Below are 15,299 nucleotides of genomic sequence, written 5' to 3'. Positions count from 1 at the left end.
TAGAAAACTTTTTCTGGGCCAATACTGGTTGTGTGGCGGCACACCATGGAGAAATGCTGTACAAAAAACGGCGTTTTGAGAAAAGAAAACTATTGATTTATTTTAATTTTGTGCATTTTTTTTATCCGTTTTGGATTTAATATGGAGGTCGAAAAGTGGACATCTGCTTTCTTGCTCTCAAAAAAGCAGAAAAACAGATTGACCGTCTTGTGTAAAGTGTATTTTCTACTTTTCTGCTTTTCTGCTATCAGAAAAGCAGATTGAACGTGTAAGGCAAAAGCACTTTTCTACTTTCCCTTTTCTCCTTTTCTGCTATCTGAAAAGTTAATTTTACGTTTTCTCATTCAATGGCGGTCGAAAAGTGGACATTTGCTTTTCCGGTTTCCCGTAACCCTTTACCGCTCCACAACCCCTTGTTCAGTCTAAAGAAAGACAACCCCCCCCCCCGCCCAAAAAAAAAAAAAAAAAAAATTCGACTTTCCCCAATAAGTATAGTACCGGGGGAAACAAGCGTGGGTCCAGCAGCAGTTGGCATAGTGTTCTCACAACCTAGACAGTTATGGAAAGGGGGTGGAGTTATAACGGGCATCGGGCCCAAGTTCATAGAGTTGCTTTAGCACAGAGATCGTACTTAGTAATATTAAAAAGCCGAACATTAATTAGTATAAGCAGGGGCAGTGAGTAAAACAATCGTCAATATGTGAATAATTAGATGCATACAGATTATTTTCTTTATAAAACTTTGCGCACTGGGAACATTTTTAATACTTTCGTGATTGGAGTTCCAAGTTGTTGCACCTCTGTAGACAAAAAATTGCTATAGGGACTCTGTTAAAGCCATTATACACTTTCGGTAAACAGTATTGTCCAAGTCCCACACTTCGTGTATCACAAACTATATATAAAATAACAAACATGTGAAAATTTAGGCTCAATCGGTCATCAGAGTCGGGAGAAAATAACGGGAAAACCCACTCTTGTTTCCGCGCGTTTCGCTGTGTCATGACATGTGTTTAAAATAAATCCGTAATTCTCGCTATCGAGAATTGATATTGTTGAAATGTTTTCTCAAAAAGTAAAGCATTTCATTGAACAATATTTCAAGAGAAGTCTTTCACCATTACTTTCTGAAAACCCTGTAAATTATTTGTAAATCTGTGAACTTTTTTTTTCTGTACCGAAAGTGTATAATTGATTATCCCCCAAACGTTTAATCTGCTTTTCTTGTGGTATGAAACCAGAAAAGCAGATGCCCACTTTTCGATCGACATTGAATGAGAAAACTACAAATTTACTTGTCAGCTAGCAGAAGAGGAGAAAAGTAGAAAAATGCTTGTGCATTATACGTTCAATCTGCTTTTCTGATAGCAGAAAAGCAGAAAAGTAGAAAATACAGTTTACACAAGACGTTCAAGATGCGTTTCTGTTATTTTGAGAGCAGAAAAACAGATGTCAACTTTTCGACCTCCATAACTTAAAACTTTTTTTCAATTTATGTAGTCATTACTCTGTATTATTAATATATTTCTTGTTTGTATGGACAACTAAACTTTATTGTAATTTACTTTTTTATTGCAAAGTAGTTTCATTTAAATGTGTTATAATAATATGTTTTTTGATTTTTTATTGTATTAATCGAAACTGGCGAGTTAAAATGCTGATTGAATTTTCGTCTGACATCTGTCTACTGTTTTTAGGGGGCGCCACGCCATTTTATGTGCCAAAACTGGTTTTGTAGCGGCACACCATTATGGCAAAATGGTATACAGAAAAGCTTGTATTGGCCATTACTGGTTTTGTACCGGCGCACCATTGGGCCGGCATTGAACCAATGTTGGTCATAATATGCAAATTTCATGGCAGGGTGTCAAAACTGTGCCACAAGATGGCTTCAAGGCAATGGACACTATTGGTAATTACTCAAAATAATTTTTAGCATAAAACCTTTCTTGGTGACGAGTAATGGGGAGAGGTTGATGGTATAAAACATTGTGAGAAACGGCTCCCTCTGAAGTGACGTAGTTTTCGAGAAAGAAGTAATTTTCCCTGAATTTGATTTCGAGACCTCAGATTTAGAACTTGAGGTCTCGAAATCAACCATCTAAACGCACACAACTTCGTGTGACAAAGGTGTTTTTTTTTTTTTCATTATTATCTCGCAAGTTCGAAGACCGATTGAGCTCAAATTTTCACAGGTTTGTTATTTTATGCATACGTTAAGATACCCCAACTGTGAAGGCTAGTCTTTGACAATTACCAATAGTGTCCACTGCCTTTAAGATTGTGAAAATGTTTTAAAAATTTACAAAGTAATGTGATTTGTTTGGATTTTTTATTTGATGCTTTGCTAATGCACCCCTGTGAAACATCAAAATAGGTCACTCTGAAATGCAGTAGTCAGGATGGAGAATAATTGGAAGTCCGAGGTCGCCACCCACTTCCAACCTGAAGTGATGGCTCTGTGTGCAGCCTACGGCGACCTCCTTCGACCAAGCAACAGGACAAAACCAGACAACTACACCACTCACAATACAATGACCAGAATGTTAGGAGATATCGCTCGGCCTCTGATCAAACCAGAAGGCTCGTCTCAATGGTTTCAGCCAGCAAACCAGACGAGTCGTAAGAGTAAGTTCGGAAGAGGCTTTTTGAAGTCTGGCAAATTGACGTCTGAAACGACATACTCGTGTTGAATTCTACCAGGATGCCATACTACATGGACCTTCTAATTTCAATCCAAGATGGCGCGGGTTAGGGCATACAGCTTAGAAGCCCGGCATGTTAGACAGCATGTCGTTGGTTCAACCCGCCAAATTGAATTGAGTGCAGTGTGTAATCTCATGAATTTAAAGCCCTTTCCACACTATAATAGTTATTCCCGGGAGATTCCCGGGAACCTTTCGTCGATCTTTTCAAACTACTATAAAGCCCTTTTCAAGTTATATGTGGGCTGATCGTAAGTGTGAAACGACTTTGCATATTCCTGGGAAATACTACTCCCGGGAGTTACCTTTTTTATTGGGATAGTGGGAACGGTTGCTGTGGTGGCGTTGGGGTTAAAAACTCCAGGGATTTTCCAGGGAGTTCTTGAAAAACTCCTGCCGCCCATCGCCTGCAATGCGGAAAGGGGGGGGGGGGCAGTTTTAAGCCATATTGGTCCCTCTGAAGTAACACGGTTTTTGAGAAAGAGGTAATTTCTCACTAAAATAATAAAATACTTCTGGCCAGGAGACTTCTGGCTAGAAGCTTTTTATTACTATCCGGAAGCACACCAACCTGTACAACAAGGGTGTTTTTTCTTTCAGTATTTTCTTGCAATCAATGACAAATTGAGTCCATTTTTTTACACGTTTGTTATTTTATGCATATGATGGGATACACCCAATGAGAATACTGGTCTTTGACAATTACCAAACGTGTTCAGTGCCTTTATTTAAGGTGGATTTCTATAGACCTCCCTCTCACCATCTTTTATGCTTCGGGTGAACTTTGATTGTTTTTGTTAACGTTTATTGAATACATTAATTTCTTCATGTGTGTCCCCCTGTAGTGAATACTTATCCAACATACACCCCACCCGGCCCCCGCTCAGGTATCTAAGGGGCTGAATGCACATTCCGATTTTTTTAAGAGGAGTCAAGGGCTGTTAAATCCCCTAGAAATTGAATAATATTTGAAGTCAATTTAACATCACTTCATCAAAAAACAAAGCAAGGGTTACTTTGTTTAAGAGAATATGCACGAAACGGAGACACGTGGCTAAAGAGAAAAAAAACACATCTTCCTTCGCCATTTGTAAATGCGTCTAACCACGGAGTTATACCACCGGGAATACGCGATTTTTAAGAAAGAAAACCCCATATTTTTAATTTATGGTTTGAAGTACAACATCCTGAGCGCAAACAAGAGGGTTTAGACATTTAAAATGTATTTTTTGTTCATACTCCAGAAGCAAACCATTGTTCATCGTCACTGACCGTGTCCCGAATTTCATTTTGTGCCGTCAGCAAGCGTGAATCAACGGGGGCGGTCTGCCCGTCCTCCCCCATATTCCCATCTTGCACTTCATTGTAAGCTCTGTTCAGTTCCATTATTATCAAAACACAAACTAAGGTAGGCGTAGTTGCCTGTAGATTTAGCAATAAATAATCAACTTTCATTAAAATTACAATCTGTTACCCAATCAAGAAATTAAAAGTTACTTCTTGGAAGGGTATGTCCCACGTAGGTTCCCCACTTTGATGACGGTGGATGCGTGGGTGTGGACGTCTCTTTTTGTTGTGATCGTTTTTAAAAACCAATCGAGTAAAACAAAGGCCTGAAAGAAAAACACAATGGACCCTTTATTAGTTGATTGAGAAAAAGCCTGAACATTTGACGTCACACTTCGAGGCTCGTGAATTAAGCCATAGGGTGGTCTCTATCCTAGGTAAATCCCCGTCCATAATCCCCTTTCAGCTGAGTGCAGCCACACGGTCACCTCTGACCAATCACACTAGGATGTGGAAAGCTTATGTCACTGCCCGTCCATCCAATGAAATAGTTGTGTTTAACAAAATCACTGGTTCTGTAAAGCAAGTACCTGTCTTGATTATTGATGTTAAGGACAGGGAACCAGTCTAACCAGGCTATGTGGCAGCAGACTTAGCTCTGCAGCATTGACCTCTTGTTTGTATGTCCAAACTTCGTATGCTATGCATACTATCCATATAAGCGTGTTTTTGCAGCGTTGATTAACATTTATTTTATGTTATACAGAACATAATCATGTCTACGGAGTGACTACGGCACAGAGCTGTGTGTACTCATGATTTCGAATCATGCAAGGGTTAACCCACTTCTGTTTAGTGTCTTTTTTTTTTCGTTTATAAAACAGAAGAGACATCACAACTGCAATGTGTTGGGTGCCCAAGACAAACACAGTCAAAATTCAAGGTTTTCTCTTCAAGTGTTGTAATGTGTATACATATGTAATTTAAGGAAACCTAATTCAAAAGTGGAATGGAATGCAATTACTATTCAAAACCATTATCTTACATGTTACTGCAGGTGTCAATGCATTACAAATCACCTTCACAATTGTGAAATGAGTATAAATGTATTGTATTTACGTGTAATTATTTCTGGACGAGATTTGTTTTTCTTCAAATCGAACTGCAGGTAAAAATTATATCAAATTTGTGTTGTCTCGCTCGGAGTAAATAACAAGTTAGAGGTACATTTTGGGGTTTTGTATTATGTGCTCTTTCATGCTGGGCATATTTTTATTCCGATTGTGACAATCAAAACAAACACTGTTTCAAAAAGATTTTGTTTTATCTGGGGTATCATTAGCATGAAGGCAGCTGCACTCAGATAGGCCCTATGGTATCTTACATTGAACTTCGTAATCCTTCCCACCAATACTTACGTGTAACAGCAAATTTGTTCACGTTGAATTTGTTTTTTTTATATTTCATTTTAAATATATTTTGTATCCAATATCACAACTAACGCCAGTAATAGGAGGATATATATAAAACGAGAACAAATTATCAGTTTAAGATGTGTGAGAAAAACCCCAGTGAGAGGAACAGTGGCGTAACCAGAGGGGGGGCAGGGGGGGCCGGCGCCCCCCCGCTCAGAACCCTTGCCCCCCCTCTTGCCCCCCCCCCCCCCCATATGAAATCAGAGATAAGTATATTCTTATACATAGGGCTTATATATAAATCGTTTAAGGCTGCATAAAATGCTGTCGTAAAAAGGAAAACTTTTATTCATACCAGTAGGCCCTATGTGGACTATAACATGAAAAATGCGTGGAAACGCGCGCGCGATCGTATTGGCGGTAAATGTTTGTTGTGGTTTTGCGGTTACAGAGAGTGCAGGATGTGACAAAGTTCTGTTAAATACGTGGTGGTGACCAATACTAATAGCTCCGTAAACACAAAGTCAGATCATGGAGGAAGAAATTTCTACCTCCATGGTCAGATGCACTACAGAGAAATTTACAACAGCAAACAATGGCCAGCGAAAAAGGTTGCTTAGACCATTTCTTCTCCTTTGAAGCAAGCGGTGCAATTGAGAGGTAGGCCTATTTTAAATATCCGTTTCATAACTAAAATGTGATTATTAAACACCCACAATTTCGATCCTGTATTTTTTTTTTTTGATGGCTTACACTTGTTACAATAAGGCCGAGTAAAAAAAAGAAACATGTTTAGTGTCTGGGTTTCTCAAAAAAAAAGGAAGGAGGAGGGGCTTTTTATTTTTTATTTCAAGATGGCCGCCATGAATGTCAAATATCAACTGTTTTTTCTGCTGCTGAAATACACAAAACATTAATGAAACAGTTTGGTCAAGGCATTCAGACAAGACATTCAGATTTTTTTTTTTGCTGAGATCATTTAAAATAACCCTTTTTCGAAAGAAAAAAAAAAAAGAGGTGTCCTGTAAAAAGGAAGCGGGCGGGGACGCTAAACATTTCTATTTTTCTATTTTTACTTGGCCTAATATTGTTATGTTTTGGGTATTTACACACCCACAAAGCCTATTTGAGAATGCCGTGTACAACTCTAAGTTGGTACTTGGTGACCACAGTTGGTAATTTAATCCTTTTATACAGTCAAAAAGTTTTATCTTATACAAAATGACAAGTTCTCTAAGATGTTGTTTTCGCAATCTTTTGTTACCTGCTGACTATGTAGACTGTTTTAGAACTGCATTGGTGTGTATCAACTATATATCAGTTAACACATTTAATAATAATCTTGCACTTCTTTGGCCCCCCCAAATTTAATCTTTGCCCCCACTTGCCCCACCAAATGAAAATGTCTAGTTACGCCACTGGAGAGGAAACCCCACAGTCAGGCAGGGACTGAAAATCCAATCCATATAATCTGAGGTGGGATTCGAACTGGGGTTCACAGAGGTGAAAAACACGGAAAGAAACTACCGAGGAACCTGAACCCTGATAGCACTTTATTACATTTCTCAGTTTTTTTCTCAGTTGTGGGTTGTTTTTGTTTGTAGACATTCTCTTAAAAAAATTCACGGATTCCGGTACTCGGGGGCTATTAAGCACACTTTACTACCAGCAATGTTTTGCTTAGTAGAATGGAGCAGGATATCAGTCCTAAATTGTACATGTGACATGGTAGTTTGGCTGGTAGGTAACCTTTTCCGTGTAAGCATAATTTGTTTGTGCTTAGCTCTTTTTGTGCTTAAGCAGCTCTATGAAAATGGGCTATGGTGAAGAAATATTGTTTTACTTGGATTCTGCTTCCGTTTTACCAAATGTTTGATCATTTTTAACACACGACCCTTAAAACATTATGCTTGGTAAAAACAAGCAGGATACCAGTCACAGATGGTATGTGTGACATGGTATTTTGGCTGGTAACCTTAATCGTGTGAGCAACTATATTTGCGTGCTTATTTAATTGTTTTGCGTAAGCAGCTCTATAAAATCGGGCCCAAGTCAAAATCATGACATGAGAGTTTAAAGAATGTAGTGAACATATCGTAAACACAACCTAGAAGATATAATCAAAAATGGAGTTCAGCACATGTTCTATTTAAAAACACCCTTCATTTTACAAGGTTCTTTGTTAATTAAATTGTAAATCTATATATACATATCGTACTGTTTCCTTGAAGACTTGAATAATGTTTCAAGGCAAATTGCTTCTTGTCAAAGAAGAAAAGAATATTATTTCTTTACAATTTTTGAAGTTAGTTTGTTACCATCCCTCTAATAACACGGACAATTGGCACAAATTCTAATTGTAACAAGATTTAAAAAAAATCACTCTGTCATGCAATCAATTGTATGTGGAAAATGACTTTAAGGAAGTTTTATGTGAGTGTGCTTGGCATGATTTATACTGCTGAAAATATCTCATTTAAAATTGATCCAATTATTTGACGTACAATAAAGGGAAAACAAACAGCCCCCCCCCCCCGAAGAATATACCAATTTAAAATAAATTAAAAGAATTGTCATTTCTCAGATTGCTAACAGTAAATAATGCAACATAGTCTCATCGCACAGGACAACAATAAGCGGAACAGCTCTTTTTAGAGCCAAATTCAACAATTCCCACGGGCCACGGGACTAGAGTTAAAAATGCAAGAAAAAAACACGAAAAAATCAACACGCCAAACACCCATACCCCAACATAAACCAAAACCACAACCAAAACTATCAACAACAAAACCTGACAGAAATACAAAAACCTCCCCATATAGACATGTAGAAAAAAAAATACATTATTATAAAACCCAACCACAACATCAAACTAGATATGCCTCGCTACTTGGCGTTATCGCATAATATTATAAATAAAAACAATAGAAACAAAAGACGTAAATATATCGAGAAGGCGAAGTAACCAAAATTATTCTTAGTAAAAGACTTGCGCAAACTAAGGGAATTACACAAACTATTTTTCGTTTCTCACCGTGCAACTGCTTTTGTCAGGCTCGGCTTTTCCCTTCGTTGTAGGGTGGACGTTTCGAAAGAGATTTGTTCATGAATTTGTTTATCCAGTTTCGTATAGTTGAGACTGAACCATGCCCCGGATTCCACAATGTAAAGGCAGAGCGAAATCACATCATTATGAATATTAAACAGGTGGCGTTTGAAATTCTAGAACTTGACAAGTTTATGCAATTTCTAGGGCGAAGCAAGAATTTAAATTCGGTAATGACAATTCTAAATTGATTCAACTTTTCAGGTTGTGTTTTAAATAGATGTATTCAGATCAAGGGAGCGCCATGGAGGGTAATTTGAAAATTGAGGTCGGAAAATCATTTTGAAGAAAGTGTTTTTCGTTTTTTGTTTTCATCCATACAGTGGATGCATTTAGTTTGTAGTGGCAAACAATATCAACGTCCCGACTCAGTTTTATTCAGCAGCGAAAACAAAAAACCCAAGGACTTGCTGAGCACGGGCACACCGTTTGCATCAACGAGTTTTGGGGATCCACTTCTCCAAAATAGTATGCTACATTTTTGCATGCTAACAACTTGCATTCTCGCATTATAACTTCTTCATAATGAAATTATTGTATGAGAAAAGACAAGACAATTATTAGAAATGTCGTAATATCTTCAGTAAGCACGAAGAGCAAGGTAATACTTCCCATGCAAAAAGGTGAGTTTTGGATTTCAAACTATTTTAGTCTGAATTTATTTGAAATGAATAGAGGGACAGAAGTAACTCCAGTGGAATAAGTCAAGGACACGTGTAATGTGAGTTTTATTATAAATAGCACTTATAGCAAGTGCGGTTCAAGTGAGTTTTTGATATCACCCTGTAACTGAGTCAATTACACATTAATGTTACCAAAGACAAGAGAACAATCCCGTTAAGTCCGTAAAAACAAACAAACAACAACAACTGTTCAAGCAACAGCAGCAGCAAATACAACAAATTAAAAGATGTTGTCGTAGAAAATAGCGGAAAGTGTTCTGTCGTAAAACTACACAAAACAGCACTTTCAATTGTTTGTGAATCATTATACTGTGGTCCTTCTTTTAATGAAACCAGATTGTATTTAATATACGCTTTTTATAGCTCAAAGCACGTAGTATTCGAAACCATTGTTTTTCTCTTTAAGCTGTTCGTGTCAGAGCACACATTTCTCGCAGACCAAAGTATCAGCCGGCCTAAAAATAAAATATTGTGTATCTTCTAATAGCCAACCCTTTCTTGATATTCAGGTAAAAACGCGAGCATCTTAATTCACTCTTATTGAAACGAGAGAGAATGGCTATTTTAGCAGTACAATACCGCCCTCTATCTGCCTGAAGTCCAAATGTAACCGCATAACGCCAGGCTACAGGCCGGGTTTCTTTGCTTTCAGTGGATTTGATATTGAATTTGAAATTATGCTGTATCCTTTGAGTCTGTTGAGGGTAAAAACAACCCCAGGCGATCATAATGGAATAGTGTTTAATTATGTTCAAATAATCGTCCCTTTTTAGCGTCTCTCTCTCTCTCTCTCTCTCTTGTTGTTGGGCGTCGCATTTGTTTTTTAATATTAAATTAATTTGATTCAAGCGAGGAAGCTAAATGTTGACCTTAGGTGAACTGCAGGATCAATGACCGAGGAATGACAGAAAAAACAAAGAAAAAAAAATGAATAAGTAACTAAGTGTATACATGTTTAAATACATGAATATTAATTTATAATTTTTACAATAAAAAAAATATATATAAGAAAAAGAAACAAAAAAGAAAAAAGAAAAAAAAGAATACATAAATGTATAAAAAGAAAATATCTTAATAAATAAATAAATATACAATGATTAATTAAATTTACGTTTCAATAGTTAATGGCCCCTCATTTTGACCCTATTTCTGAGAGGCTAAATAAATACATTATACAAATAATAAAAACAAATACAATCTAGAACAGCGACGCTGCCTGCCATGGTGTCTAACAGAAACACCAACCATAATTATCCCGACATTTCACATAGATACACAAATTTATTCTTATAAGAGTCTACACGTCAGAGATAAATTTAACACAGTTTCATGACAGTAAAATTGCAATAAGGAGTTATGAGAATTCAAAGGTTTCTTAGTGTTTAAGCCCATCCTACCGGAAATTGTTTTGAGTTATAGTCTTTGAGAATAATCTACGTGTCAGTGGCAGACTTTGAAATACGTTTCAAATCAATACGTCAAGTTGCAATAAGGAGATATATGGACAATCAAGACTATACAATTGTTTTAACTCACTCATCTGGAACTGTTGAAACAATCACGAGTTTCATTTTGTGCGTGACTTTACTTTATGCGCATGTCTATCGTCATGTTGCCTGGTTGTAAGTTAAAGTTTTAAGCCAGTTTTAAAACGTCAAAATTTACTCTTACTTTGGCAATATTTAGCCCAATATTTTGTTATCCCCAAACACAAACGATTCCTTAATAAAAATGTGGTTTAGAATCATAGACAATGACTATACCGTCTACTGGCTTGCTTCTAGGAATATTCGATTTAATAAAACAACTCAACACCCAATAGTTGAAGCTTCATACCAAAACATTTAAAATCCACACTGAATGCGGAAGACAGACGCATCGATGGACGGACGGACAGACGGAAGGACATTTTTTTATGTTATAGTATCACTCTACTTCGCAGATTGCCAAAAATATATGATAGTCGAAATTATTGTTGTTATGTACTTATTTTCTGGGGGATATTGGTAGTGATCAACAAAATAATGTAAATCTGTTCACCCCCCCCCCACCCAAGAAGACACAAAATAAATAAGCGGACCAACAAACAAACACATTTGTATTTGTATAAATAGTTGACATGAGAGCAAATTGTACTATTTACCGAGGCTTGATAATGATGATAATGTACAGTGCCTATACAGCGATATTCCAATACAGGCGTGTTGCGCTTTACAGTATAACATTCTTACGAAAAACATACACACAAATAATGAAAACAGTTTGCGTTTGAAAGTTGTGACGTAATTGCAAGACCGTATTCAAAGTTAAAACACAACCTATTTGTCTTGCGTGTTTTGCGGGTGTTTTTCTGCCCCTTTATCTCAGTCTTCCCTCCATCATTTTCAAAAAAAAAAAATACCGATTACTCATCTCACCAAGTGACGCGTTCAATATCCCCAACACCATTGTCTCTCCAACACCCACGTGGGGCGTGGCTCGAGGGGGCAGGCCGTCCACCAACAGAACACTACTCCGCGCATGCGCTGCTCCATTTTACCGTACCAATAGCGTAAACTGCAGTTTTTCCCCTCCAATGTTGCCAGTCGTAAACCCGTCACTTTTGGGGGCGATATCCACGGACAAATGAGCGTTTTAATTGATAGCCTCCGTTATGCCTGACAATAGAGGAGACACGACCACTAAGCTGATGAAACAAAGGCAGTCAAGCCGCGGGTGGTACCACTGAATAATCCCCATCAGTTTTGTTTTATCTGTGTACATCTCATTTTGCTCTTCTCCCTGTTGGTTGTTAGTTGGTTTATATAAAGAGAGAGCCCACAGCAGCGTGGTTGATTTGACGTTGCGTTGACGACCCTAGAAGGAGCGGCCACTCACCACATTACGGCTCATTTAATCTTCAATCATCTCTCTGCTCTTCGCTTCCCCGTGGCTTCAACTCTACCGGCCACCGTTGCATCATCACTAAAACAGCACCAGGGTAAAACAAACTAGAGAACAGAGAGTGCGCGCGAGAGGGAGTAAGGAAGACAAAAAAAAATCAGGAACGAACTTGGCTGTGAGGTGGAATCAGCTTATCTCCATCAGCGATTCAACGGCCCGCTTTGCTGCCGCCTCTTCGTGTTGGTTGGAGCGCCAAGAGGAGACGCGATCGTCGGCTCACACGTACTCACCCGTGACCTTGTCTATCCGAGAATCATTCATCTGTTTACTGAGAGAGTGTGGTAAAAAAAAAAAGGAACTTGCGAGACCGGAGTGTGACTTGTTGAATTTCCCCGGTACGAGGAGGACCAAGGGACGGGTGTTTCTATACCGGGCCAGAGCTCGGGTGGTTGACGGTCGGGAAGATCAGAAGATGGCAAGGTGGTTCTATTTGTTATGTGCGGTCTTAATCGCTGTTATGTCCGTCATAGACGCCAATGGTAAGTCACAATCTCAAAGTCAAATAATTATCTTTCTTCCTTATTACTGCAATTCTGTCAAAATACCAATATAAATGTTCAACTTGTTTAAGTATGGTTTATTTTGTTCATTCACTTGAAGACATTTGGCACCAGGTCTACTCATCGGAACGTCAAGTTTAAAATAAACTGAGAAAAATAAATGCAAAACAACCAAAACAATCAAACAAACGAAACCCACAAAGTATTACAATATGCTGAATATTAACCCCTTGGCATCTGATCTATATAATGGTTGTTATTTCCGTCACCGACGCTAATATTAAAGTCACCCCAAAGTCAAATATTTTCTTCTTTATACTAAAACTTTTGAATATGACTAACTTGGGTTGTCAAATAATGTATTATCTTAAATATAATTGTTCATTCGCATGAAGACATTACGCATCCACTCATCGAAACGTCAAGTCTTAAATTGGGGACAAATCCGAAACCAATACAAAGCAACAAAATCAAGCAGACAAACGAACCCACAACATATGAAACATTCTGCATATTTACTACTTTTTAACATCTTTCTCTACTTTTCAAATATATTCGCACTATGCATTCTCATCGAATCTTGAAGGTAATAAATTGAAAAAGATAAAACAAATATTACACACGTCTTCTTGATATTTAAAATGTTGTGTCATGTTTCTCTATGGTAACAGATATGTATATATATATATATGTTTATACCCTATTTGTGTAGCGTAATTGGCTTTTAGGTTTAAACCTATTCTATTTTTAGCTTGTTGTCCTTCCAAGCCGTCTCCGTTATACCTCGCTAAACAATAAACGCGGGGTAAAAATCGGTATCGATTCCTAGCACATATTATGGAATTAAAAGGGTCATTATGTGCGTCATAGCCTGTCCTTAAAATCACTTGAGATATCGACGATATTATGATAGGGATCGATTAGTTTCAAGATACATTCACCGAGAATCAAGTGGTGTCTAAGGCTTTGTGAAACAAGCGTGCAATATTATATAGGGCTACACTGCGAGGAACGTTCTGCTGGCTTAAAGGGTTACGAAACCCTTTTTAAAGGTCAAGTTTTGGCCATGTCATGAGTTCTTACTCACTGTGAATGAAGATGTATGTTTTTATATAATTTATCAGTAGAAGTTTCAGCTTCATTAGTCGTCAATTGTTTTGAGAAAAAAAGAGTAACAATCACAGAGCAATGTTCTCTGGAGAGTTGTGTAAATCCGTACACGCTAAACTAATTTTCGTCTCACTGAGACAACAAATATTTCCATGAAATTGCTTTACTCATTTCTCAAAAACTACAGCACCTCATCAAGTAATATTTTAAGGGAAGCTTCTATCGTCATTTTCTTTAAATCGTGTAAGTTAAGTGTTAATCTATCAACTTTATAGTGTTCTAGGCCTGAAGTCTTTTTCAAAATCAAATATTTTAAGTGAAATTTACCTCTTTCGCAAAAAACAAAGAGGGAGTCGTTTCTTTCACAATGCAGCTCCCTGCTGCCCGTTACCAAGCAAGTTTTGATGCTGATATTTTTCTAGCAATAACCAATAATTATGTCCAGTGCCGTACACAACGGGTATTATGAAAACACACGAATTCCTACCAATGCACTTATTATATGGGTGTTATTTTAACACCCTATTGTGTTAATTTAGACTCTCTCTTTGCAACATAGCATGTGACAACACCCATGGTGTCAATTGTAACTCCCACGATGTTTGCAGTGTACAACGCTATACATATTTACCCATTAAGAAAATAAATCGATAGATAATTGGTACCACATTAGAAAGCTCATAACAGTTGTTTTCCAATAAATTAGTAGTGCGATACCTTACACAATGGATATGAACAAAATTATAGATCGCTAACGTCATGGAAATATTTTTAATTGCATCTTTACTGCACCAGAACCAACGTTTTTAGCTTTCGAGAAAGACTCTGCTACGCTCGAAACGTCAGCTAGGCCATTACCTATTTTTGTTGCGTTATACCCTCAGCCCTCTTGGTTGGTGAGTTGTTAGCAACCGCTAATCATGTTTTCTCATTAAAACCCAAACAAAAATTGACAGAAGAGAAAAAAAAGACACTAATTTTCTTCAGGTTTCAAGCTTTCGGAAATAGTTTGTTAGTTTTTAAATGGTCAATGCATTTTTCTTGCTTAAAATTTCCATCAGTATTGCTAGCTCCAAACTATTCACCACGGTCATTTCCTATAGAAATAATTGTTGTTGAATGTTTGCAATACAAAATAACTGTTTGTATTGCATTGGCAGCTTAATGGAATCCCGTCAATTGTCAACCCTTTACTTATGATAATATTACGTTGGTCTATTTTCAAGACTAGACAGTGTGTCTGATGGGATTTATGTGTTGTAGAATCCCTTTCAGTTAATCTGTATAGGTTATTTATTTAGGCTTCCGCCTTTGAGACCCCATTATCCTATCATATTTTTTTATTCCAGTAGGCATCAAGCTCTTTATTAAACGTTGACACTTTCTTGGCCTACTATTTGGTATGGGAGACTGTTCAAATCATTAATGATTATCTGTGAGAAGAAGTCCCGTCTATACACAATGTTTTTTGTTTTGTTTTTGATTAGCACAGCTTGTGTAGCTCAAAGGAGTGGCCCCTCGTACTGGTATTCATGGCCTGTTTTGAAGAA

At 37.4% G+C, this 15,299-nt stretch overlaps 1 protein-coding gene across 1 annotated transcript in view; it reads left to right on the top strand.

The window, feature by feature from the left end:
* Positions 1–12,419: 12,419 nt before the first annotated feature.
* Positions 12,420–15,299, top strand: part of LOC139937638 (uncharacterized) — a 94,210-nt gene continuing 91,330 nt past the window's right edge. Inside the window, exon 1 of the mRNA XM_071932878.1 lies at positions 12,420–12,618. Coding sequence (XP_071788979.1) covers positions 12,552–12,618 — 67 coding nt within the window. The 5' untranslated portion in view covers positions 12,420–12,551. The remainder of the gene's footprint in view (positions 12,619–15,299) is intronic.

This window comes from Asterias amurensis, chromosome 5 (genome assembly GCF_032118995.1).
Source record: "Asterias amurensis chromosome 5, ASM3211899v1".
Classification (NCBI taxonomy): domain Eukaryota; kingdom Metazoa; phylum Echinodermata; class Asteroidea; order Forcipulatida; family Asteriidae; genus Asterias; species Asterias amurensis.
The sequence above is the reverse complement of the archived record's forward strand: the minus strand, read 5'-3'. Positions and strand labels throughout refer to the sequence as shown.